Source organism: Podarcis cretensis (assembly GCF_951804945.1).
Source record: "Podarcis cretensis genome assembly, chromosome: 15".
Classification (NCBI taxonomy): domain Eukaryota; kingdom Metazoa; phylum Chordata; class Lepidosauria; order Squamata; family Lacertidae; genus Podarcis; species Podarcis cretensis.
Window position 1 is genome coordinate 42,191,744 of NC_137185.1, and position 19,937 is coordinate 42,211,680.

General features: G+C 43.2%; 1 protein-coding gene across 2 annotated transcripts in view; it reads right to left on the reverse strand.

Annotated features, from left to right (window-relative positions):
* Positions 1 to 19,937, reverse strand: part of DOCK5 (dedicator of cytokinesis 5) — a 144,827-nt gene that overhangs the window by 46,635 nt on the left and 78,255 nt on the right. For both annotated transcript variants that reach the window (XM_079954907.1, XM_079954908.1), the window contains exons 20-28: positions 19,100 to 19,189; positions 17,890 to 17,990; positions 15,997 to 16,131; positions 14,162 to 14,273; positions 12,557 to 12,627; positions 10,252 to 10,358; positions 6,570 to 6,706; positions 5,150 to 5,245; positions 2,001 to 2,099 (exon numbers count right to left, since the gene is read on the reverse strand). In XM_079954907.1, coding sequence (XP_079811033.1) covers positions 2,001 to 2,099; positions 5,150 to 5,245; positions 6,570 to 6,706; positions 10,252 to 10,358; positions 12,557 to 12,627; positions 14,162 to 14,273; positions 15,997 to 16,131; positions 17,890 to 17,990; positions 19,100 to 19,189 — 948 coding nt within the window. The remainder of the gene's footprint in view (positions 1 to 2,000; positions 2,100 to 5,149; positions 5,246 to 6,569; positions 6,707 to 10,251; positions 10,359 to 12,556; positions 12,628 to 14,161; positions 14,274 to 15,996; positions 16,132 to 17,889; positions 17,991 to 19,099; positions 19,190 to 19,937) is intronic.

The window sequence follows — 19,937 nt, forward strand, 5'->3', positions numbered from 1 at the left end:
TACCACTGTGAGAAGTAATTTACATCAAGTTACTTTTCTTTTTTGAGACGCGGGTGGTGCTGTGGGTTAAACCACAGAGCTTAGGACTTGCCAATCAGAAGGTCAGCGGTTCAAATCCCCACGACGGGGTGAGCTCCCGTTGCTCGGTCCCTGCTCCTGCCAATCTAGCAGTTCGAAAGCACGTCAAAGTGCAAGTAGATAAATAGGTACCACTCTGGCAGGAAGATAAACAGCGTTTCCGTGCGCTGCTCTGGTTTGCCAGAAGCGGCTTAGTCATGCTGGCCACATGACCCGGAAGCTGTACCAATAAAGCGAGATGAGCGCCACAAACCCAGAGTCAGCCACGACTGGACCTAATGGTCAGGGGTGCCTTTACCTTTACCTTTTACTTTTCCTTACAGCTTGACTTGATGGCAAGTCCTGGGGCTACTAAAAAGATTTCAATTGTTAAGGTTGTGTGAGATTTAGTATGAAACTGGCTTATAGTGTGGTATAGTAGTTGTTCAATGAGGACCCGGGTTCCAGTCCCTACTTAGCCATGATCTCACTGGGCGACCTTGGCTCAGTCTCTCAGCCTAACCGACTGCATGGGGTTGTTGGGATGGTATAACAGGGGGGTGGACAACAGCATATACCACTTTGAGCTCCTTGGAAGAAAGGTGGGATATAAATTCAATGCTAAACAAATAAAAAGGGCTCCAACAAATTTATAAAACTGGTTTCTTGGCCAAAATACTTATATATGGTATATACAGTCATGCTGGCTGTGTCTGATGGGAGTGGTAGTGCAAAACAGCTGGAGGGCACCATGTTGGGGAAGAGCGATATAAGGCAACTTTTAATAGTGCCTGATGGGAAAGTGAACCCAAACATTGCAGTTGACGTGAAGGGCAAATGTTGGGAGCCAAACTCATCAGATATATTTGTAAATGGTTGCAATAAAACCCTCCTCAGCAGCCTTTGAGTTTTCCCAAGTGAGCTTCCCACACGGTTTTCTAAGACCTTCTACACTAAAGGAGCTTTTGAGTAACTTGAGCTGAATGCGGAAATTCTGAAATGAAAACCTCAACAGACACAGCTTTTAAGATCTGAATGGCCTGGGGATTTGGTTGCAAACAGATCACATGGCCTTACAGTAATAAACACACAACTTCATTTTCTGGAAGCCAACCCTGATGGCTCAAAATTTGCCAGCTTCCCATCAGACCAAATAAAGTCAAAGCCCTTCGAGCTCTTGGCAGAGCTCCACGGTGGAAGAGACAGAACGCCGCTCCCAGTTTCTCCCCCCCCCCCCACCCAGTGAACATAAACATATGCCAGTCTCCAAACTGCTCTCCTTACTGGTTTTTCCATGCCACAGTGCTCAGGCCCTGAGCCAGCCAAAGGCTGAATGAAAGATACCCCCAAAGGATCAGGAGGCAGGAAAGGAAAGGAAGACCAGTATTAAAGCAGAGAATGAAACCAGTCATATTTACGTAAAGCATTTTGCATAGTTTATTTTGTTTCTGCTAGTTGTGCAAGAGGGGCTAGGAACACAAGAAGCTGCCTCATACAGGCTATTTGTCCATCTAGCTTAGTACTCTCTGTTCTGACTGGCAGCATCTGTCTAAGGTCTTTCTAGTCAGGGCTGAGTCTGGTACCTTCTGCTATTGCCCGCCCCGTTCTAGGCCTTTGGAAATCTTATTCAGCTATGCCTCCTGGTTCCTGCAATTTCAACAGGTGTGACTCACATACTTTCAAAGCATATTTACATAACTTTAAAGGATTGGAAACCTGACTTTAATCTTTTTGTATTTGTTTAAAGAAACCGGAGATTCTTAAGCAGTTAAACTCAACCAACCACCACACTGTGTATCTCTTAGAAAATATGCACCTCTGATCACAACTCAGGGCGCTGCACAAAGGAAAAGGACCCAGTTTTCAAAAGACAAAGATTAGAGACCCACTATGCATGAGCTTCATAACATCCTCCTCCCACATCAAAATGCAGTCAGACTTACAATAAGATCTTGTCTGGTTTTAAACGTGCTGATGTAGTGGGTATAATGGGAGTCATCCATTTGTCTCAGGATGGCCGTCATGCAGGCAACAAAGCTACCCTGCAAACAAAAACAAACCCTTTGTCAAATGAGCACATGTGAGCAGACGAAGTGACTGAAAAGGGTATGAGGTTCTGCTTGTGGGCTTCACAAAAGCATCAAGTTGCTGTTTAAGATGGAGCTTTCATTTGATCCAGCAGGGCTCTTTTTAGGATGTGGAACGATACAAGTCAGTTCTCAAAGCTGATTGGGGGGAAAGATGGGGTGGGGGAAGAAAATGCAAACCACTCACCACCCCAAACGCTTGGTCAACATCAGCCTTCACCAACTTGGGGCCCTATAGAAGTTTGGACGAGAATTCTCCATCAACTTTGGCCAGGACTGTGCTAGCAGGGGCTGATGAGAATTGAAGCTCAAATGTCTGTATGGGGCCTGGCTGGTGAAGCTGCTCTGCAGACATACAGAACATCCCCAGCAGTTTCTGTTCTGCCAAGGCTTACTTTTATAGCCACTTTTAGGTTTGTTGGTTTTTTCAGCATGTGTTGTAACTTTGCCTCTTGAAAACTCAAAACTGTTGTCCAGGCCCCACAACTGTGTTATGAGAAGTTACCTGAGACATGAGGTCTCTTGGAAATCCAGCGACTTACTTAGTTTTGCGGGGGGGTGGGGAGATAAGTATACATGGGAGGAATGCAGCTTACCTGGTACTGGGGCTGAATACCTGTGCTCTGATGTCTCAAAGAACCATGGTTTATCATAATGGAAACAAGTGGGCTCACCTGCTCCCCCAGCCTCCTTGGAGAAGGTCAGACAAACTCTTTAGTACTAACTATGGTTTGTTTGAAACAGCCAACTTCAACAATGGCTTGTGAGGTTTTTTTAAAAAATAAAACAAAACACAGTTAAGATTAACTACAGTTTAGGGTTAAGCTGCAATGCAAGGATAGGTTTCTCTCCATGATAAACCACAGCTTATTGTGACATCTGAATGCAGCCGCCAGTTCCAGGCTCAGTATCATGGTTTAGCCACGGGGGCTATGACTCACATATGTCGCTCCCCCTGCCCTCTTCACATGCTCTGATTCTCTCACACAGTTAGTCTAAAAGAACTGTAACTTGTCACAAAACCTGAAATTGGTAAACTAAGCTTACCATGAACCATAGGTTGCCTCCTACCCAGGATTGGGAACCCATGTCAAACTATAGATTCCAATTCCATTCTGGGACAACTGTGCTTTGTGCCGACCAATTTGCAGTTGCAATCGAAATTATTCAACTCTCATTGCAAATTGGGTTTATTACCAAAATTTACAGACTGTCAGCTGTTTGCAATGAGCAAATCAAACAAAAGCAATTCAAAAAGCTCAACATAACAGATGCTTCAAGTGGTTCCCCCAAATTCAGCTGAAAATGCAACTCTAGTCTCACTATTATTTAATCCCTTCATGGTAAACATCTTTAGTACTTAGCAGAGTAGCCTTTAGCTGCTATGACCTGCTGCAAACGAGACAGCAGCTTCCGGCAGCATTCCTGAGGAATGTGAGCCCATTCCTCATGAGCAATGGCCTCCAGTTCAGCAACATTCTTGGGTCTGCATGCTGGAACCACCTTCTTCAAATCCCACGAGATTTTCTATGGGGCTCAAGTTAGGTGACTGTGATGGCTACTGTAGAACCTTCCAGGACTTCTTCTGCAACCAAGCCTTGTAGGAATTTGAGGGATGCTTGGGATCATTGTCCTGCTGGAAGGTCCAATGACACCCAAGCTTCAGCTTCCTCACAGATGGCATTACATTTCCTCCTAGGATTTCCTGATACTTCAATGAATCCATCCTGCCTTCCACATGCTGCAAGTTTCCAGTGCCAGAGGATGCAAAGCAGTGCCAGAGCATCATTGAGCCACCACCATGCTTCACCGAAGGCTGAGTGTTCTCTTCTGCATAGGCTTCATTCTTCTTCCTCCAGATATAGTGCTGATTCATGGGGCAGAAATGTTCCAATTTTGTTTCATTGCTCCACAGAACAGAAACTCTGTGGTTTCTGTGGCTTATTTATCTGATTTTGAGCATACTGGAGCCGACTTTTCTTGTGCTTTTGGGTCACTAGTGGTGCACGTCTTGGAGTTCTGGGATGGAAACTATCTGCATTTAGTACGCACCTCCCTGTGCTCACTGAAACCTCAGTGCCTGCTGCCATCAAATCTTGCTGCAGTTCTTTTGCAGTCACGCGTGGTTTTCCCCCAGCCTGCCTTCTCAGAAGTTTGGTTGCCGCCACAGATAACTTCCTTTTTCTGCCTCATCCAAGTAGTGTAACCACTATTCCTTTAACTTTGAACTTGCAAACTATGCTTCCAACGGTGTCTCTAGGAACATTCAGTGCCTTTGCTATCTTCTTGTATCCTGCTCCTTGTTTGTGAAGGGCGATGATCTCTTCTCTTACCTTCTTGGACCATTCTCATGACTTAGCCATATTTCTAACATGCAGCCGAATCTGACACTTAGCAAACCCCTAGCCACCTCAGGTATCTCATGTGTTCCAGCTGAAGCACATCAGGTATGCTTGAGAAAACACCTGTTGTATTTGTGCTGTTGTGAGAAATTCTATTTAGGGGGTTGAATAATAGTGAGACTGGAGAAGTCAGCATAAGTTGAATTTTCAGCTGAATTTGGAGAAACCACTTAAAGCATGCATTGTGTTAAACTATTTCAATTGCTTTTGTTTGATTTGCTCATTGCAAACATCTGAAAGTCTGTAAATTTTGATAATAAACCTGATTTGCAATGGGGTTGAATGATTTCAATTGCAACAATATATGCCACAGGAAACTCTACCAGAAAGGGAAGGAAGGTAGGGAGAGTGTGAGCCCAAGGTATGTTTGGCCATCACGTCTGAACCAGTGATGGCCAACATGCATGACTGCCATGGGTTCATCAGAAAAGGCCACTTCAAGAGAGCACAGGTGTGGGCCAACCATCACAACAGGACAGTCACACATTGAGTAAAAGGTCTGCCCAGAGGGTAGGCTCCAGACTGCTGAAGTTTCAAAACAAGGGATGTGCACATCAAAACAAAAGAAAACAAAAGCCACAGAGTCAAGAGAACTGCTCTCACAATGTGAGGAGACTGTCTGCTCATTCCAATCACTGTCCGGTTTATTCTCCTCAGCAGGCGCTCCATAATCAGCTGGATGTGAGCTGCCGTGGGTCCCTGAGGATATTAAACAAGCACAAACTGTTTGGACAGAATCTTGGCACAACACCTTCCACAGGGATTCTCCTTGCAGAGAAACAGACTGGCTGGACATTCATTACAAGAGGTTCTAGAGAAGTCTTCAGCCACCAGAAGAGATGGATGAATCAGACAATTTCATTCAGTTTCTCAATTTGAGATTTATTCATTCTTTTCAAAAGTCCTCATGAAAATTCATCAACAGTTTAGTGACAGTTTCTCCAAATATACACATTTTTTGCATGTGATTTTGCCCAATGCACACATATTTGCAAGCAAATCCTCCAAATGCAACACATTTCACATGTTATTCATTTCCACCAGTGTATGTACCAAGCATATGCACCTTCCCCTAACAGAAAAACTTTCACACAGGTTACTTGGTTGAAGAACTGTACTGCACAATCCAGAGAAGTGCAAATTTCAAAGGACAGGTGTGCTTCGGTTCACACAGTGTTTTAGAAAGTGCAAATCAGGCAGATTCACATGAAAATCCTAACTGAATATGTCCCACATCCCTAAGGAACAAGACAAACAACCTTTGCTCCTGTCCTCTTCTCTCTTATCCTCTCTCCTGTGACTTACCTGAAATGGGACTGAGGGAGAGTCCAGATCACACTGACAAAGGAAGTTAACTTTTTTTAAAAGCCACATCTACACTGTATATTTAAAATACTATTATATCACGTTAAACAGCCATGGCCCTCTCACCCCGAAGAGTTCTGGGAAGACTAGTTTGTTAAGGGTGCCAAGAGTTGTTAGGAGACACCCTCCCCCATCACCCTCATAGAGCTACAGTTCCCAGAGTACTTTAACAATCAATCATTTTTCCCCAGGGAACTCTCGGAATTGTAGCTCTGAGGGGGTTTCCTAACATCTCTCAGCATCCTTAATGAACTATACTTCCAGCATTCTTTGGGGGAAGCCATAACTGTTAAAGTGATACAATAGCACTTTAAATATATAGTGCTGACGGGTCGGTCCTTGATTGCTATAGTTTAATCTCATTTTTCAAATTGTGTGTGTTGGCCTAATCCAGTGATGGGGAACCTCTTGCCCAGGGGCCTAAACTGGCCCACCAGATGACTTAAGCAAGATCCTGTTCCCTCTCCATAGTCTTGAGTTGACTTCTGTTCCCTGTGATCTTCTGCCCTTCCCTGCTGCACTGCTCAGCCATTCAGTGATTATAGCTAAGATGCATAGAAGAACCTGTTCTATTAAATTGTGGGCTCCTTCAGTATTGCTTTGGGACAATAGTCCTTCTACTGAAAAATAAAGAAATCACAGTCATTCAGATACTCACCACCTCCTTCCGATCCAAAACCTCCAGAATATTGCTAAGGAGCTGTGAACAAGCTTCATGATCAGGTTTGTTGGAATTATCATCCAACTGACCACTTAACTGGTCCACGAGCAGAGGCAGGAGAACATCTCGGCATTCTGTGAAACACAATGGGGAAATATAATAGAGGATCCACACATCAGGTGGTGTGTGCTTGAACTTATGAATGTATTAACCTTCCAGAAAAACATACATTTGTTGAGAAACAGAAAAGGGACTTTATGGGTTATATCCCATCAACTTCTACTGAGAATAGATCCATTTAAATTGAGTTAGTCTTGCACTTTAATTGAGCATTAATTTCAGTGGCTCAACTGTTGAGTATAACCAATGCTGGATGCAACCCTACGACAGCATTAACCCGCTCCGAGTCCACTCCAGAAAGTCTAAGAAATGCAAGACAATTTGATATAGTCCATTATGCATCACACCTCACCACACACACACCTTGTCACTCATTATAAAAAGCCCTCCAAAGCCCTCATGCTGGACAAATTGCATTTCTTTTTTTGATGGAGTTACGTGCTTGGTAGATTAGGGAAATGCTGTGGATATAGTGTATCTTGATTTCAGCAAGGCTTTTGACAAAGTCTCCCATGACATTCTTGTGAAGAAACTGGTAAAATGTGGGTTGAATGAGGTAACATTTAGGTGGATTTGTAGCTGGCTGGCTGACCAAACTCCAAAAGTACTCATTAATGGTTCCTCGTCATCCTGGGGAAAAGTTGGCAAGTGGGGTGCTGCAGGGTCCTGGGTCCGTTGTTGTTCAATGTCTTCATAAAAAACTTAGATGAAAGAATTGAGGGGATGCTCATCGAATTTGCAGATGACTCCAAACTGGGAGGGGTAGATAATGCTACAGAAGACAGAATCGGGATTCAAAATGACCTTAACATATTGGAAACATGGGGCCAAACTAACAATTTCAATAGGGACAAATGTAAGATTCTGTGGTTAAGTGGGAAGAACCAGAGGCACAAATATAAGATGGGGAACACCTGGCTTACTAGCAGTACATGTGTAAAGGATCTTGGGGTCTTAGTGGACCACAATCTTAACCCAAGTTAACAGTGTGATGCAGCAGCAAAAAAGCTAGTGCTGCAACAACAGAAGTCTAGTGTCCAAATCAAGGGAAGTAATAGTCCCACTCTATTCTGCCTTGGTCAGACCACACTTGGAATACTGTGTCTAATTCTGGGCACCATAATTGATGAAGGATGTTGACAAGCTGGAATGTGTGCAGAGGAGGGCAACCAAGATGATCAAGGGTGTGGAAACTAAGCCTTATGAGGAGTGCTTGAAGGAGATGGGTATGTTTAGACTGGAAAAGAGGAGACTCAGAGAAGATATGATAGCCATCTATCTGTCAAATGGAAGATGGAGAAGCTTGTTTTCTCCTGCTCTGGAGGGTGTAGGACTTGAACCAATGGATTCATGTTACAAGAAAGGAGAGTCCGACTAAACATCAGGAAGAACTTTCTGACAGTAAGAGCTATTCAACAGTGGAATGGTCTCCCTTGGCCCTCCTTCTTTGGAGGTTTATAAGCAGAGGTCGGATAGCCATCTGTCATGGATGCCTTAGCCAAGATTCCTGCATAGCAGGGGGTTGGACTAGATGAACCTTGGGTCCCCTCCAACTCAACAATTCTATCATTCAATGTTTTAGACCACAAACCCCAACATCCCCAGCCAGTATGGCCAACGGCTAACAGGATCTGGAGGGCATCAGATTGGGGAAGGCTGCTTTATAACAATTACATAACCAGTGCAATGCATCAGCATTTGCATAACTCAGCCCAGTTTTCACAAATTTCTGCTCAGTGCCTTGAGCTGTTCTGCATAGGATCTGCTAGCTTTTGTGTAACTGCAATGTGTCAATATTTACCAAAGTGTGGTTTTGACTACTTGCCTACATTTCAGAACGCACAGAATCATAGAATCATAGAGTTGGAAAAGACCACAAGGGCCATCGAGTCCAACCCCCTGCCAAGCAGGAAACACCATCAGAGCACTCCTGACATATGGTTGTCAAGCCTCTGCTTAAAGACCTCCAAAGAAGGAGACTCCACCACACTCCTTGGCAGCAAATTGAACTTTATAGGTCTATTCTGTTTTTGATAAGCTAAGAGTTAATTCGTGATCTGAAATGGCTCTGAGTTTTGCAAAGCAATTGCTCAAACCAATAGGCTACCCACAAATCTGAGTTTACTCACAGAAGACTCAAAGGCAATACAGTTTCTATGAGCAAAAATTCCTGCAATTTCTGGCTAATGGAAACTTGCCCTCTAACTGTCTCCATTATCACACAACTCATGCAAACAGACCACTGCCATGAGCCATTCATGTATCACAGATGTGATTCATAACCTAATCATCAGTTAAAATAGAGCCTTCATTAACAAAATAAGAAACCAGACCACCAAACTACACAGGATACATTAATTCTGTATGAACAAAAAATCCAAACGGCAGAATATAAATGCTACGAATGTACCATTAAATATGAACAACAGAACATTTTGAAATAAAACAATGTGTGACAATTTACTATTGTTTGCATGAATACGAGTCAGGCTGCAACAGGAAATATTTTCCTTTTTCATCAATTTACCAGCACTGAACCATCAAAATGCTTTGTTTTCAGGCAAGCAAATGAGATAAACTTTATTAGCTGGGAGGCATAACCCAGCATTGTGGTCTGCTCTGCAAGGCAAAGCAAACAGATGCAAGGTCATCCCAGGTGCTGCAAGGGAAAGTTTAATCTTGTTCCAATTAGATGTTATCAGGGAGAGGGCATTGCAACACCAAGGCAATCAGATCACCAAGAAAAAACTCACCCTGTCCCCTAGTGTGGTTGGTGCCCATTGGGACTGGTGGGGCGTCAGAAGGCACAGAGCCCAACAGAAGGTGGAGAGCCAGTAGGTTAGAGCCAATGACAGGAGGAGCCAACCAAGGCCACATCTAAGGCTACATCTAAAGGCATTCATCCTAACCCTAATTTGAGCATCTCAACACTGCATAACATGCCAACCAACTGAACATCAGAACTGAAAATGTATCAACAAAATGGCAAGAGGGCCCAAGGCAGGAGGGGAATCAAGTAGGGCAGGGAATACAAGGCTGTACTGTTTTACTGTCACAATGTGCAAACCCCAATAAACTATAGATAAAAAGTGCCACGATATCACATGGAGATCCTGGGGATTGAACCTTCTGCATGCAAAGCAGATGCTCTACTTTCCCTCCAAGGAGTTCTGCAATGCTCCCTACATGAACTGGTCCCCTGGGTCTCAATGCGTTAGCCAAAAAAACCCTAAAAACGTCTTATGTGGCATCTATACTGTTGTCTCCAGAGCCAAGTGAAGGCTGTTCTACATACCCAGGCTTTCCAGACAGATAGGGAGACACATAAATGCTTAGTGTTTTTCAGTATCTTTTGCACTGTTGTTATCTTCTACTATGAGCTTTAATCTGTTTTTATCCCCCCCCCCCCGGCTTTATATTGTAAGTTTTATGTCCCTTTTTTACACCTCATGGTCTTTGTTTTTATTTGTGATATGCCCAGAAAACTGCATAGAAATGTTGCAGATAAAAATAAAGAAGTACCTGAAAACTGGGTGGGAAGTGAGAAAGAGAGACTCACCAGATTGACGGAAGAGGTCACTGTCCACAACCTTCGTCATGCAGTTGAGCTTCTGTCTGACGAGCTGGTTATCTGGGATGCTTTGGATGAACTTGCTAAAGAGGACACTGGGAAGCAGAGTGTGTGTGTGGGGGGGGGGGAGAGAACAGTTTTGGTCCCATTAACATTGTAAGCACTCCCTTCAGCTGCAGATTTGCTTATTTATTACAAGGATTTCTATCACATCCGTCAAACCATCTCCTGGTGGTCTTGCATAAATGAAAATCAGAACACACAGTAAAGAAAATTTTAAACCAACATACATGTAATAAAAGCAGCAAGATAGTCTCAGATTAAGATTTTTGTGTACAGTTTGTTTGGTTTTTAGAAAAATATTTAGACATTCTGACAAGTAACAGAAAATATTGTGATGCACAGATTTACAAAGAAAAAAGAATGCACATGGTTTTACATTTCCCTTTTTTTTAAGGTACATGGTGTTTTTACAATGTCCTGGACAGTGTACATGATTCCGCATTTTTGCATGATTTTTTTGCCTCAGGGGGCTCCCTCTTTCAATAAAATTGTTATCAGCTTGTCTTCCCTCTCTTATCCTAATAATATTTGCCAATTTTACTATTTGGACTCATTCACAGATTCTTATGTTCTAGCCATCTAGTGTACAGCTAACGCTAGTGCATTGTGTCTTCAATGTACCGTTAAGCAGAGCACCATCAGACCACCAACAGTTAACCTAGAATGCTTGAACTGTTGAGCTGTAGCTATGGGAGTTGGGGGCACTTCTCCCCCTTCTATACTTGGGGTTTCAAGAAGCTACTATGCAAAAGAGCATACTATGCAAAAGAGCTAAACCAAAAATTGACGTTTACGTTGGTCAGATTGACTGGCAACCTTGAAGGGTTTCTGCCTTCTCATTTAACATCAGGCTTAGCTAAGCTGCTTGAAACATCTGCTTTTAATGAATTTTCTATTCTTCTTCTTCTTTAATAAATTAATTACATTACATTACTGCCCTTCATCCAAAGATCACAAAGCAGTTTACAATAGAATATCTGCTTTTGGACATGTTTCACTTCTGTTTACTGTTAGTTTGTGCTGGACACGCATAACATGGGATGTGTATATCCCACAATTTCTGCAATCACAGAATTCAGTAACCTCCTACTCAGCTACCATTTCAAAAAATAAGATCACCCTTCTAGTCCTCAAGGTGGTGAAAACAGGCTTGCAAATATGTGATGCTTGGGGAAGCATCAGAGGGGAGAAGAGGGGAATAGGCTCTGCTGCCTTGCATAGCTCCTGCCCCTTTCTGATGACCCCAAATGCAAAATTAGGCAGCATAAAGCCACACATGTAAAACTGCATCTATGTCACAAAGTACATTCAACCCATGGCAATTATGGTTGCTGAAGAGCTATAGCTTAGTGGTAAGTGCTTTGAACACAGAAGGTCCCGGGTTCCAACTCCATTTTCAGTGAGATAAGAATTTTCAGTGAGATAAGAAAAGTGGGGAAAGCTGGATTAGATGGACCAATAGTCTGACTCACTACAAGAAAGCAAAGAGTGAAGGAACAAGCAGGTGCTGCAACATTATGTTGCAGTGTATTGTCCTCCCCCTAAAAGGAGTGCTCTTGTTCAGGATTCCACACAGCCATCCCACCAATTAAGGCACCCCACTATTTCCTACCTGTTCTGTTGTCCCCCCCCTTCAACATACACTCAATATTGCATGGCCAAGGGGCCATTTTGTTTCAGTGGGATGGTTTGTTTCCAGAGTGGCTGGAGCAACCCAGTCAGATGGGTGGGGTATGATAATGAGGAGGATTCCTTACTAATTTACTAACACATGGGGGGACTGGACATGTCTTTTAAAACATTTCTTGTGCTTTTGCAAGCCTGCATCCTTCCACCGCAAATATGCAGGTATCTCTTCCTTCTCAGGGGCACCATTTTAACTCTCCCATTGCCACTCACCACATGTGTTCACCATCAGCAGGTGTGTCTGAAGGCAAATCCCCAGGAGAATTCTATCCTGCATGATTCCAGCTACAGAGTGCTATGAAGGCAGTCCTATAAGGGCTCATTAACAACAGAACAGTGCCCAAAACTTTTTCATCAACACACACACTCTTTGGTTTTTAGAAAGTTACTTGACAACTTTGGTGGATTTTCCATCCAATAGATTTTTTTTTTTAAATATCCTATAATGCATGGCTATCACTTTGTCCATCTGCAACTACTAATCCATCTTGTCTGGCCTACAGCAGGAAGAGGAAAAGAGGAAAAGAAAATGTTTTATAGCTACCTGAGTTCAACAGGATCAAATACCAGTTTCACATCATTGATAATGTTTGGTAAATACTTCAAGGCAGCACCCTGCAAGATACAAGAAGGAAGTGGGGAAAGAAAGTTAATCCCTTCACTCTAAAAACTAGACACAGGAACACAGGAAGCTGCCCTACACTGAGTCTGACCATTGATCTATCTTGCTCAGTCTTACCTACACTGACTCAAGTGGCTCTCCAGGGTTTCAGACTTTCCCCAAGTCCTACCTGCAGACGCCAGGGACAAAACCTGGAGACTTCTTCATGCAAAGCAAATGCTCTAATCCTGAGCTACACCTCTTCCCCATTCTCCAGGTCTTAATGTGGACGACAAGGCAGTTTTCCCTATGCCACTACCCCTGATGTCATGCATGGTGTCAGTTGTGGGCAAGTAAAGACAGCTCTGCAAATGTGCTCCCAACCAGTGTCTGCCAGCATTCTGAGAAGTGAGCATGCTCAGTTCTCATTCAGCTGTTTGGGGCCTTGCTGATGCCTTCTCTCTTATGTAGAGATGGTGTCATCTCTACATAAGCAGCAGCAGCATTCTGGTGCCTCTTCCCAGAAGCACCAAAATTTTGGCTGCCTCCATTTGATTTCCATGGGCAGCTCTCACTATTATCCCAGGAAGCATTTAAAAATCCTTCCTCAGCGTGAACCAAGAAATAGCCTACCTACACAATATAACTCATTCTCCTTTCCAGACATTCCACTCAGTTCCCCTTCTCTTACCTTGTTTCCAGGAACGCAATTCCATTACCCCTTCTACCCAGTTTCTAGTTTTCCCCCTTTTTCATCGATCAGTTAGTATTCCATGGGCACTCAGCATGTTCAGTACTGCCAAGGCTGGCTTTTTTTTTGGGGGGGGAATACCCCTTAAGTTTTTATTTCCTTAAACTTCAGGAAATGTCACATTTATTCAGAAGCTGCTGCTATCTTCCCTGTCCTGTGTGAATATGGCTCCATTTTGGCTCCACAAGCAATGCCACTTGATAAACCGAATCAGATCTTTACCTATAAAAGCCCTAAACAGTTTGGGACTTGTTTATGTACAGAAATGCCTCTACCCATGACAATCTGCTGGAGAGGCCATGCTGGTGGTTCCGAATGGAAAATAAGTATGTGGGTTACTTAGACTGATGCCAACAGTGTATAGCTTCTGGTAGCAGCTGAAAAACAGCCTTTTTGTTCAGTTTTCTTTAGTAAAGTAGTCATAATGATCTGTATAGTGCAAATTCACTGATAATCAAACATCATATGTTTGATACAATCTGCCATTGCGTCTTGCAACAAAGAGTGGGATGTAAATTGAAAAAATGAATAAACATGTTTTCAAAATAGAGGGTTGGGGGGAGATAAACTGAATCAGAATACAGCAGGGGTGGCTAACCCGGGGCTCATCCAGATTTTGTGGGACTACAACTCCCATCATGATTGTCCATGCGCCATGCTGGCTGGGGCTGATGGGAGTTGTAGTTCAGCAACACTGGGATGGCCACAGGTGAGCCACTCCTGGAATGCAGGAACAAAGAAGCCCTTGTAACTGAAGCCACATCCGTTTCAGATAATGGCAACAGACTCAGGCTAACCTTGATCTTGACAGCCTCCTCAAGAGGCCTGTCCATGAGGATGTTAAAAGAGAGGAACAACTTGCGGATGGCATTGTTAAACTCATCTCCATCTTCGCTTTTCCCGTAAAACCTAAAAGAGAGAGAAAGAAAATTGCCCTAATTATTCAATTGCTGATTATAGTTAAAAAATAACATTACAACAAAAGTGTCTCTTTCTATACATTATGTGCTTTTAGGCTGCAGACCTATGCAACCTTACATGACAGTAAGCCCCACTGAACACCACAGGATTTACTTCTGAGTAAACAGGCAAACCACACACTGTGCTGTTAGCTGTTAATTAGGATTACAGCCTAAGAGAAGCACAAGAGGGAAGTAGAAAAATATGATTCTATATTTAGTGTTGGTTTGAAGCAAAGAGCTTCTTATTTCCACTCACTTGACTTTGAACACAATTGGGCTTTCCTGAAATATGGCAATGATTCTCTGGAAATAAATTATGCATAAATAACATGGGGAATTCCTATAAGCCCAGCTGTGTTGTTCCAGAAAGAAATCACTGTGTGCTGTTCCTTGAACATTAAAACATAGAACCTCTTGGAATGATTACATTTCTTGATTAATAAAGGCAAATAGAGTATATACACCAAGCAACTTGGTTCTTCAGCAACTATGACTTTATATGCTCAGAATAAAAGCATGAGCCTGAAATAGATGTTTGATGGCCGAGAACCCCCCCCCCTTTTTCTTTTTTTTTTAGGTTAGCAGGCCTCATGGCTGTGTAACTTATTTATTTTTTATTAAGGTGGGTTGGGGATGCTAAGCTCGCAGAGGTAACAAGCAGCCATTTTGAATGGTATGCAGTCATCCTAACTGAAGGCAATAACAGAATCCAAATAGTAACAGGATAATAAGATCCTAATAATTACAGAGAGGCTAATAACATGCCTAGGTGCACAGAGAGTCAGCGTGTTGTAGCAATTATATTGACTCTCCCCCTTGGACTCAGAAGTGGAAGTGGCACCATGATGGTTTGTTTTTTAAAAAACATTTTAGTGATGAAGTCAGTGCAGCACCCCCACTTGGGTCCACAGGTTACAAGCAAGTAAAGCACAGCATAACTAGGCTTAGCTAAGATGCTGTTCCAACACTTGACACACACACACACACACACACACACACACACACTGCACTCTCCTTTTGAAGAGAAGGGCAGGCACAGCTGATTTACGTATTTGACACCTCAGGATTGAGCAAGCACACAGGGGCTGAGCATGCATGGCCTGCCCATCACAATCACACAGCCCAAACCACTCACAGGGTTGTTGTGAGGATAAAATGGGGAGCGGAAGATTCATTATTCCACCTCAAGCTCCTTGGAGGAAAGGTGGAGCACACATTTATGAATAAGTAAATAGTAGTAGCTGAACTGGAGAAGCACAAATCATGCCCATGTTTTCCAGTCATTAAGGGACACGGGTGGTGCTGTGCTCTAAACCACTGAGCCTAGGGCTTGCCAATCGGAAGGTTGCAGTTCTAATCCCCACAACGGAGTGAGCTCCCATTGCTCGGTCCCTGCTCCTGCCAACCTAGCAGTTCGAAAGCATGCCAAAAAGTGCAAGTAGATAAATAGGTACAGCTCTAGCGGGAAGGTAAACGGTGTTTCCATGCGCTGCTCTGGTTTGCCGGAAGTGGCTTAGTCATGCTGGCCACATGACCTGGAAGCTGTTTGCGGACAAATGCCTGCTCCCTCGGCCTGTAAAGCGAGATGAGTGCCACAACCCCCGAGTCGTCTGCGACTGGACCTAACGGTCAGGGGTACCTTTACCTTTACCTTTCCAGCCATTGCTTACCCTAGGTACAGGACTCGCGATTGAACTATGAACCGGAACAGGTACTTCAAGGCTTTTAGAGCGGCAAAGAGCAATTCTGTCTTGCTGGAGTCATCCGCATTTCCGACATAATAGTTTAGAACCTTGGTAAGTTTTCTGAGGCAAGAGAAAATAAGTAAGTGGGGGGCTATGTAGGGATGGACAGATCTGTCAGTTTAGGTTTCTCCACCCCCCCAAAAAAAATTCTTAAATTCAGTTCTCTACATTTCTGCACTAATTTGTGCAGACCTTTTAAAAAAAAAAAGTCCCCATGACAATGTCCATATTGCAATGCACTTTTTCCTCATAAATACAATTCTGCAAACGTTCCCCTGTAATAAAATGCAAATTGAATTGCATTTCCACTGATAAAGGCATCTTCATGTGCACTTACTGCTAATATATACATTTTTGTACACATTGGTTGGGGAACTGCATTGCAAATCCCCATTCTTCCCCATCAGCCTCCAGGTGGCAAGTGAGTGTGAGAGTTTCACATGGCCTTCCATTCACACGGGGACTAGCTTAGTGCCAGCAATATTGTTGCATCAGGTGTCTTCAGGCCCTGGGTTGTGTCCAACGCCATTCCTACTCAGAATAGACCCACTGAGGTTAATGAAGCTAAGTCTTGACCATTAACTTCAATTGGTCTATTCTGAATAGAACTAGTATTGCTAAGCTGCTGAGTAAGTAGCGTTATTTAGTCATTATATTCCCAACATGATTAAAACTGCATGTAGAAAGCATGAGTGGGGCCACATATACCAGTGTCCTACCCCCCACTGTCCATGGCCTAGGGCCATAAGACGCATAGGCTGTTCCTGTGAGCGGGAACCAATAGGCCAGGGGTGGGAATCCTTAGGCTTAGGGACTGAATGTGGCTCTCACTTCCCCCTACTTTACACTCCCCCCCCCCGCCTGACTTAAATGTGACTTTGAACTCTAATAATGCCTTTTGCTTGTCTGGATGAAGGCTAGAGAGGGATGTGTGTGAAGAGGTGTGGGAAACCTTTGGTCCTCCCAGTGTTGCTGAACTGCAAGATCCATTCTCTTTGGAACTGGCCATGATTTCTGGAGCTGATGGGAGATGTGGTTAAGGAACATCCTTCCACCTGGTGCAGAGGACTATCCTATGTTTACTCCTCTGCCCAGTTTCACCTCTACCCCTGCTCATCACCGGCATGGGACTCTTCAAAGGTTGTCCAGAAGGGAAGGTGGCGAACAACTGAACAAATAAATATTGAGGTCCCCAAGCCATTTCCTTCATATCAAGGACCCAACTCCAATATACAATTAAAGTAGTATCATGCCATTTTAAACAGTCATGGCTTTCAGAAAAGAATGCTGCTAAGTGTAGTTTGCTAAGAGAGTTGTTAGGAGCTCCCGCTGTTCCACAGAGCTACAATTCCTAAGATTCCCTGGGAAGAGAAATTGATTGTTAAACCACTCTGGCAGCTGTAGCTCTATAAGAGGAATAGGGGGCCCCCTAAGAACTCTCAGCACCCTAAAACTATACTTCCCAAGATTCTTTGGTGGAAGTTATGGTTGTTTCAAGTGGTATGATACTGATATACAAGTACAGTGCAGATGGTGTCAAGAATTTCCACCTGCCTCCAGTAGGTTAAATGCAATTATAACCCCCACCCCCACTGAATGTACTAACACATGAGGTTGAAATTCATAACCCTCTTCTTCCAAATAAAGGCTCACTATGCTGGGTTATACATTAGGGACTATTTTTAAGCAGAACTCTTGCTACCTTAACACGTCAAGAGCAGAGAAAAACCACACAACTGAACCAAGTGACAAGCATGTAATAAGTCGTCTCATGGCAAAAATGCACAAGTCAGCAGTGTAACAAAAGTGTATACTTACACATAGGCCAAGGTGGCACTGAAGTGTTTGTAAATGTAAGTTTCAAGTACTGGGTTAAAATGCTGGAATTTGATGTCTCCAATCAGTGAAATAATAAATACCTATTTAAAGAGGAAATATGCCGGATGTAAACAGCATGACCTGGTTGGACTTTTGTTTTCAGTTTTCAACCACGTTGCGCTTTTGCAGCTAAAGAAGGAACAACAGGAGGGACTGCCAACCTTCCTAAAAGGAAGGTTTTTAAACACCTGTCAAGGATTCTTTAGCAGTGATTCTTGCATTGCAGCGTGTTAGGCTATATTACCCCTGAGGCCCCTTCTAACTCTACAATTCTGTGAGTTTGACTTTAACTCTGGCAACAGTTTGAACACTGCCCGTATTTCCCATCGCATGTGGTGACTTTGTCATTTCTCTCTCAGGACTCACAGATTCTAAGAACAGTCCACACATTGAAGTTCCTCTGCAGAAAATGGGAGCATTTTAGAACAGGTGATCCATTCTTCTTTTTCCCCAGTCACAATCATGAGGACTAGGAATCTCCTTTTAAAAAGTATTTAAATCCTAATAATTCTGTTGGGCATACAGGCTTATGCAATAAACACCAGCTGAAAACAATTTACGGCCCTGAGCTACTGGTTATCTTCCTCATTAATTCTTATAATAAATTCACCCGCTCAGCAACAACTTCCTGAAGCTTGAAACCATAAAAGCTGCCATAAAAGTCTCTCAAATATTTGTTTTAGGAGGAGAAGAGACTCAGGAACCTGAACCCAAATCTAACTGGAAATAAAGGCTGTTCTTTTATGTAAAACAGGGGTGGGGAATCCCTCCCAGCCTTTGAGCCATCCTAGGTGAGCCGAATTTGACAGATGGGAAGCCCTGCCCACTTGTCAATCACCGAATGTTACTATGATGTCAGGTGAAGCTGAGCTTTGAAGCCCTGGTTATTGGGGACTCTCCAAAATGGCCTGGTGGGCTTAGACGTTAAAGGCTGCTGGGCCAAGCCGGTCCCACAGGCCAGGGACCACCCACACTCTAAAAATCATCATCATCAGCAGCAGCAACTCTCCATTTGGGGGCTGTTGTTTACACATCAGCCTGTCACTGGGAAGAAACTGTAAGCAGCCTGATCTGGAATTGTAACCAGCTTTCTTTTTGGTGACAGAGTTAATGAAGAGCTAAGGAGGGATAAATGGTCAGAACAACTTACTAGTGCATCAAAAACAAGGAAGTCATAGGTTTCATTGTCAGACATCTCCATCATTATGCTGAAAAGTGCATCAAGTGTATCTTGTAAGAACTAGAGATGGAGGAGAAACAGAAATGGGTTGTGATTATTAAGGCTGTTGTGTTATAGCTCCATTCCCTTTTATCTACAGGTCTTTTAGCAACAGAGTTACCCAAAGTCATACGGATTAGCATGAGAGGAAATGGTTCATTGCCAGAGTCCCTCCTTCGGCAAACAGGGAGGGCTACTATTCAAGCATGCTGGAAGAAATGGGCAAATCTAGGGCAAATCTACTGCTGCAGGTTTGAGGCTGGTCCTCAGCATGAAGTCTACCCCACAATTCTGTATTTCAGCCCTGCAAACAGATATTTTTTTAAAAAATGAAAAAGTCATAGTTGGGCAGTTGAGTATTTGTTTCACTCAACACTGCACAAAACTGGATAATTTGATTATAAAATTGCAAAAAGACACATAGGCCTCATCTGCACTATGCCTTTAAAGTTCAATTATACCACTTTAAACATCCATGCCTACTCCTGCCTGAGAATCCTGGGAACTTGTTATGGTTTCTGAAATTTGTTAGGAAACCCCTATTTTCCTAATAGAGCTACAATTCCCAGAGTTGACTGGGATAAGGGATTGACTGTTAAATCCCTCTGACAGTTGCTACTCTGTGAGTGGAATGTGAGTTTTCTAACAATGCCAAACATCCTTAATGAAGGACAATTCCCAGGATAGTTTAGTGGACACCAACAGCTGTTAAAGAGGTACTGGAGTGCTTTAAATGTATAGTGCAGATATGGTGATAGATGAAAACCGT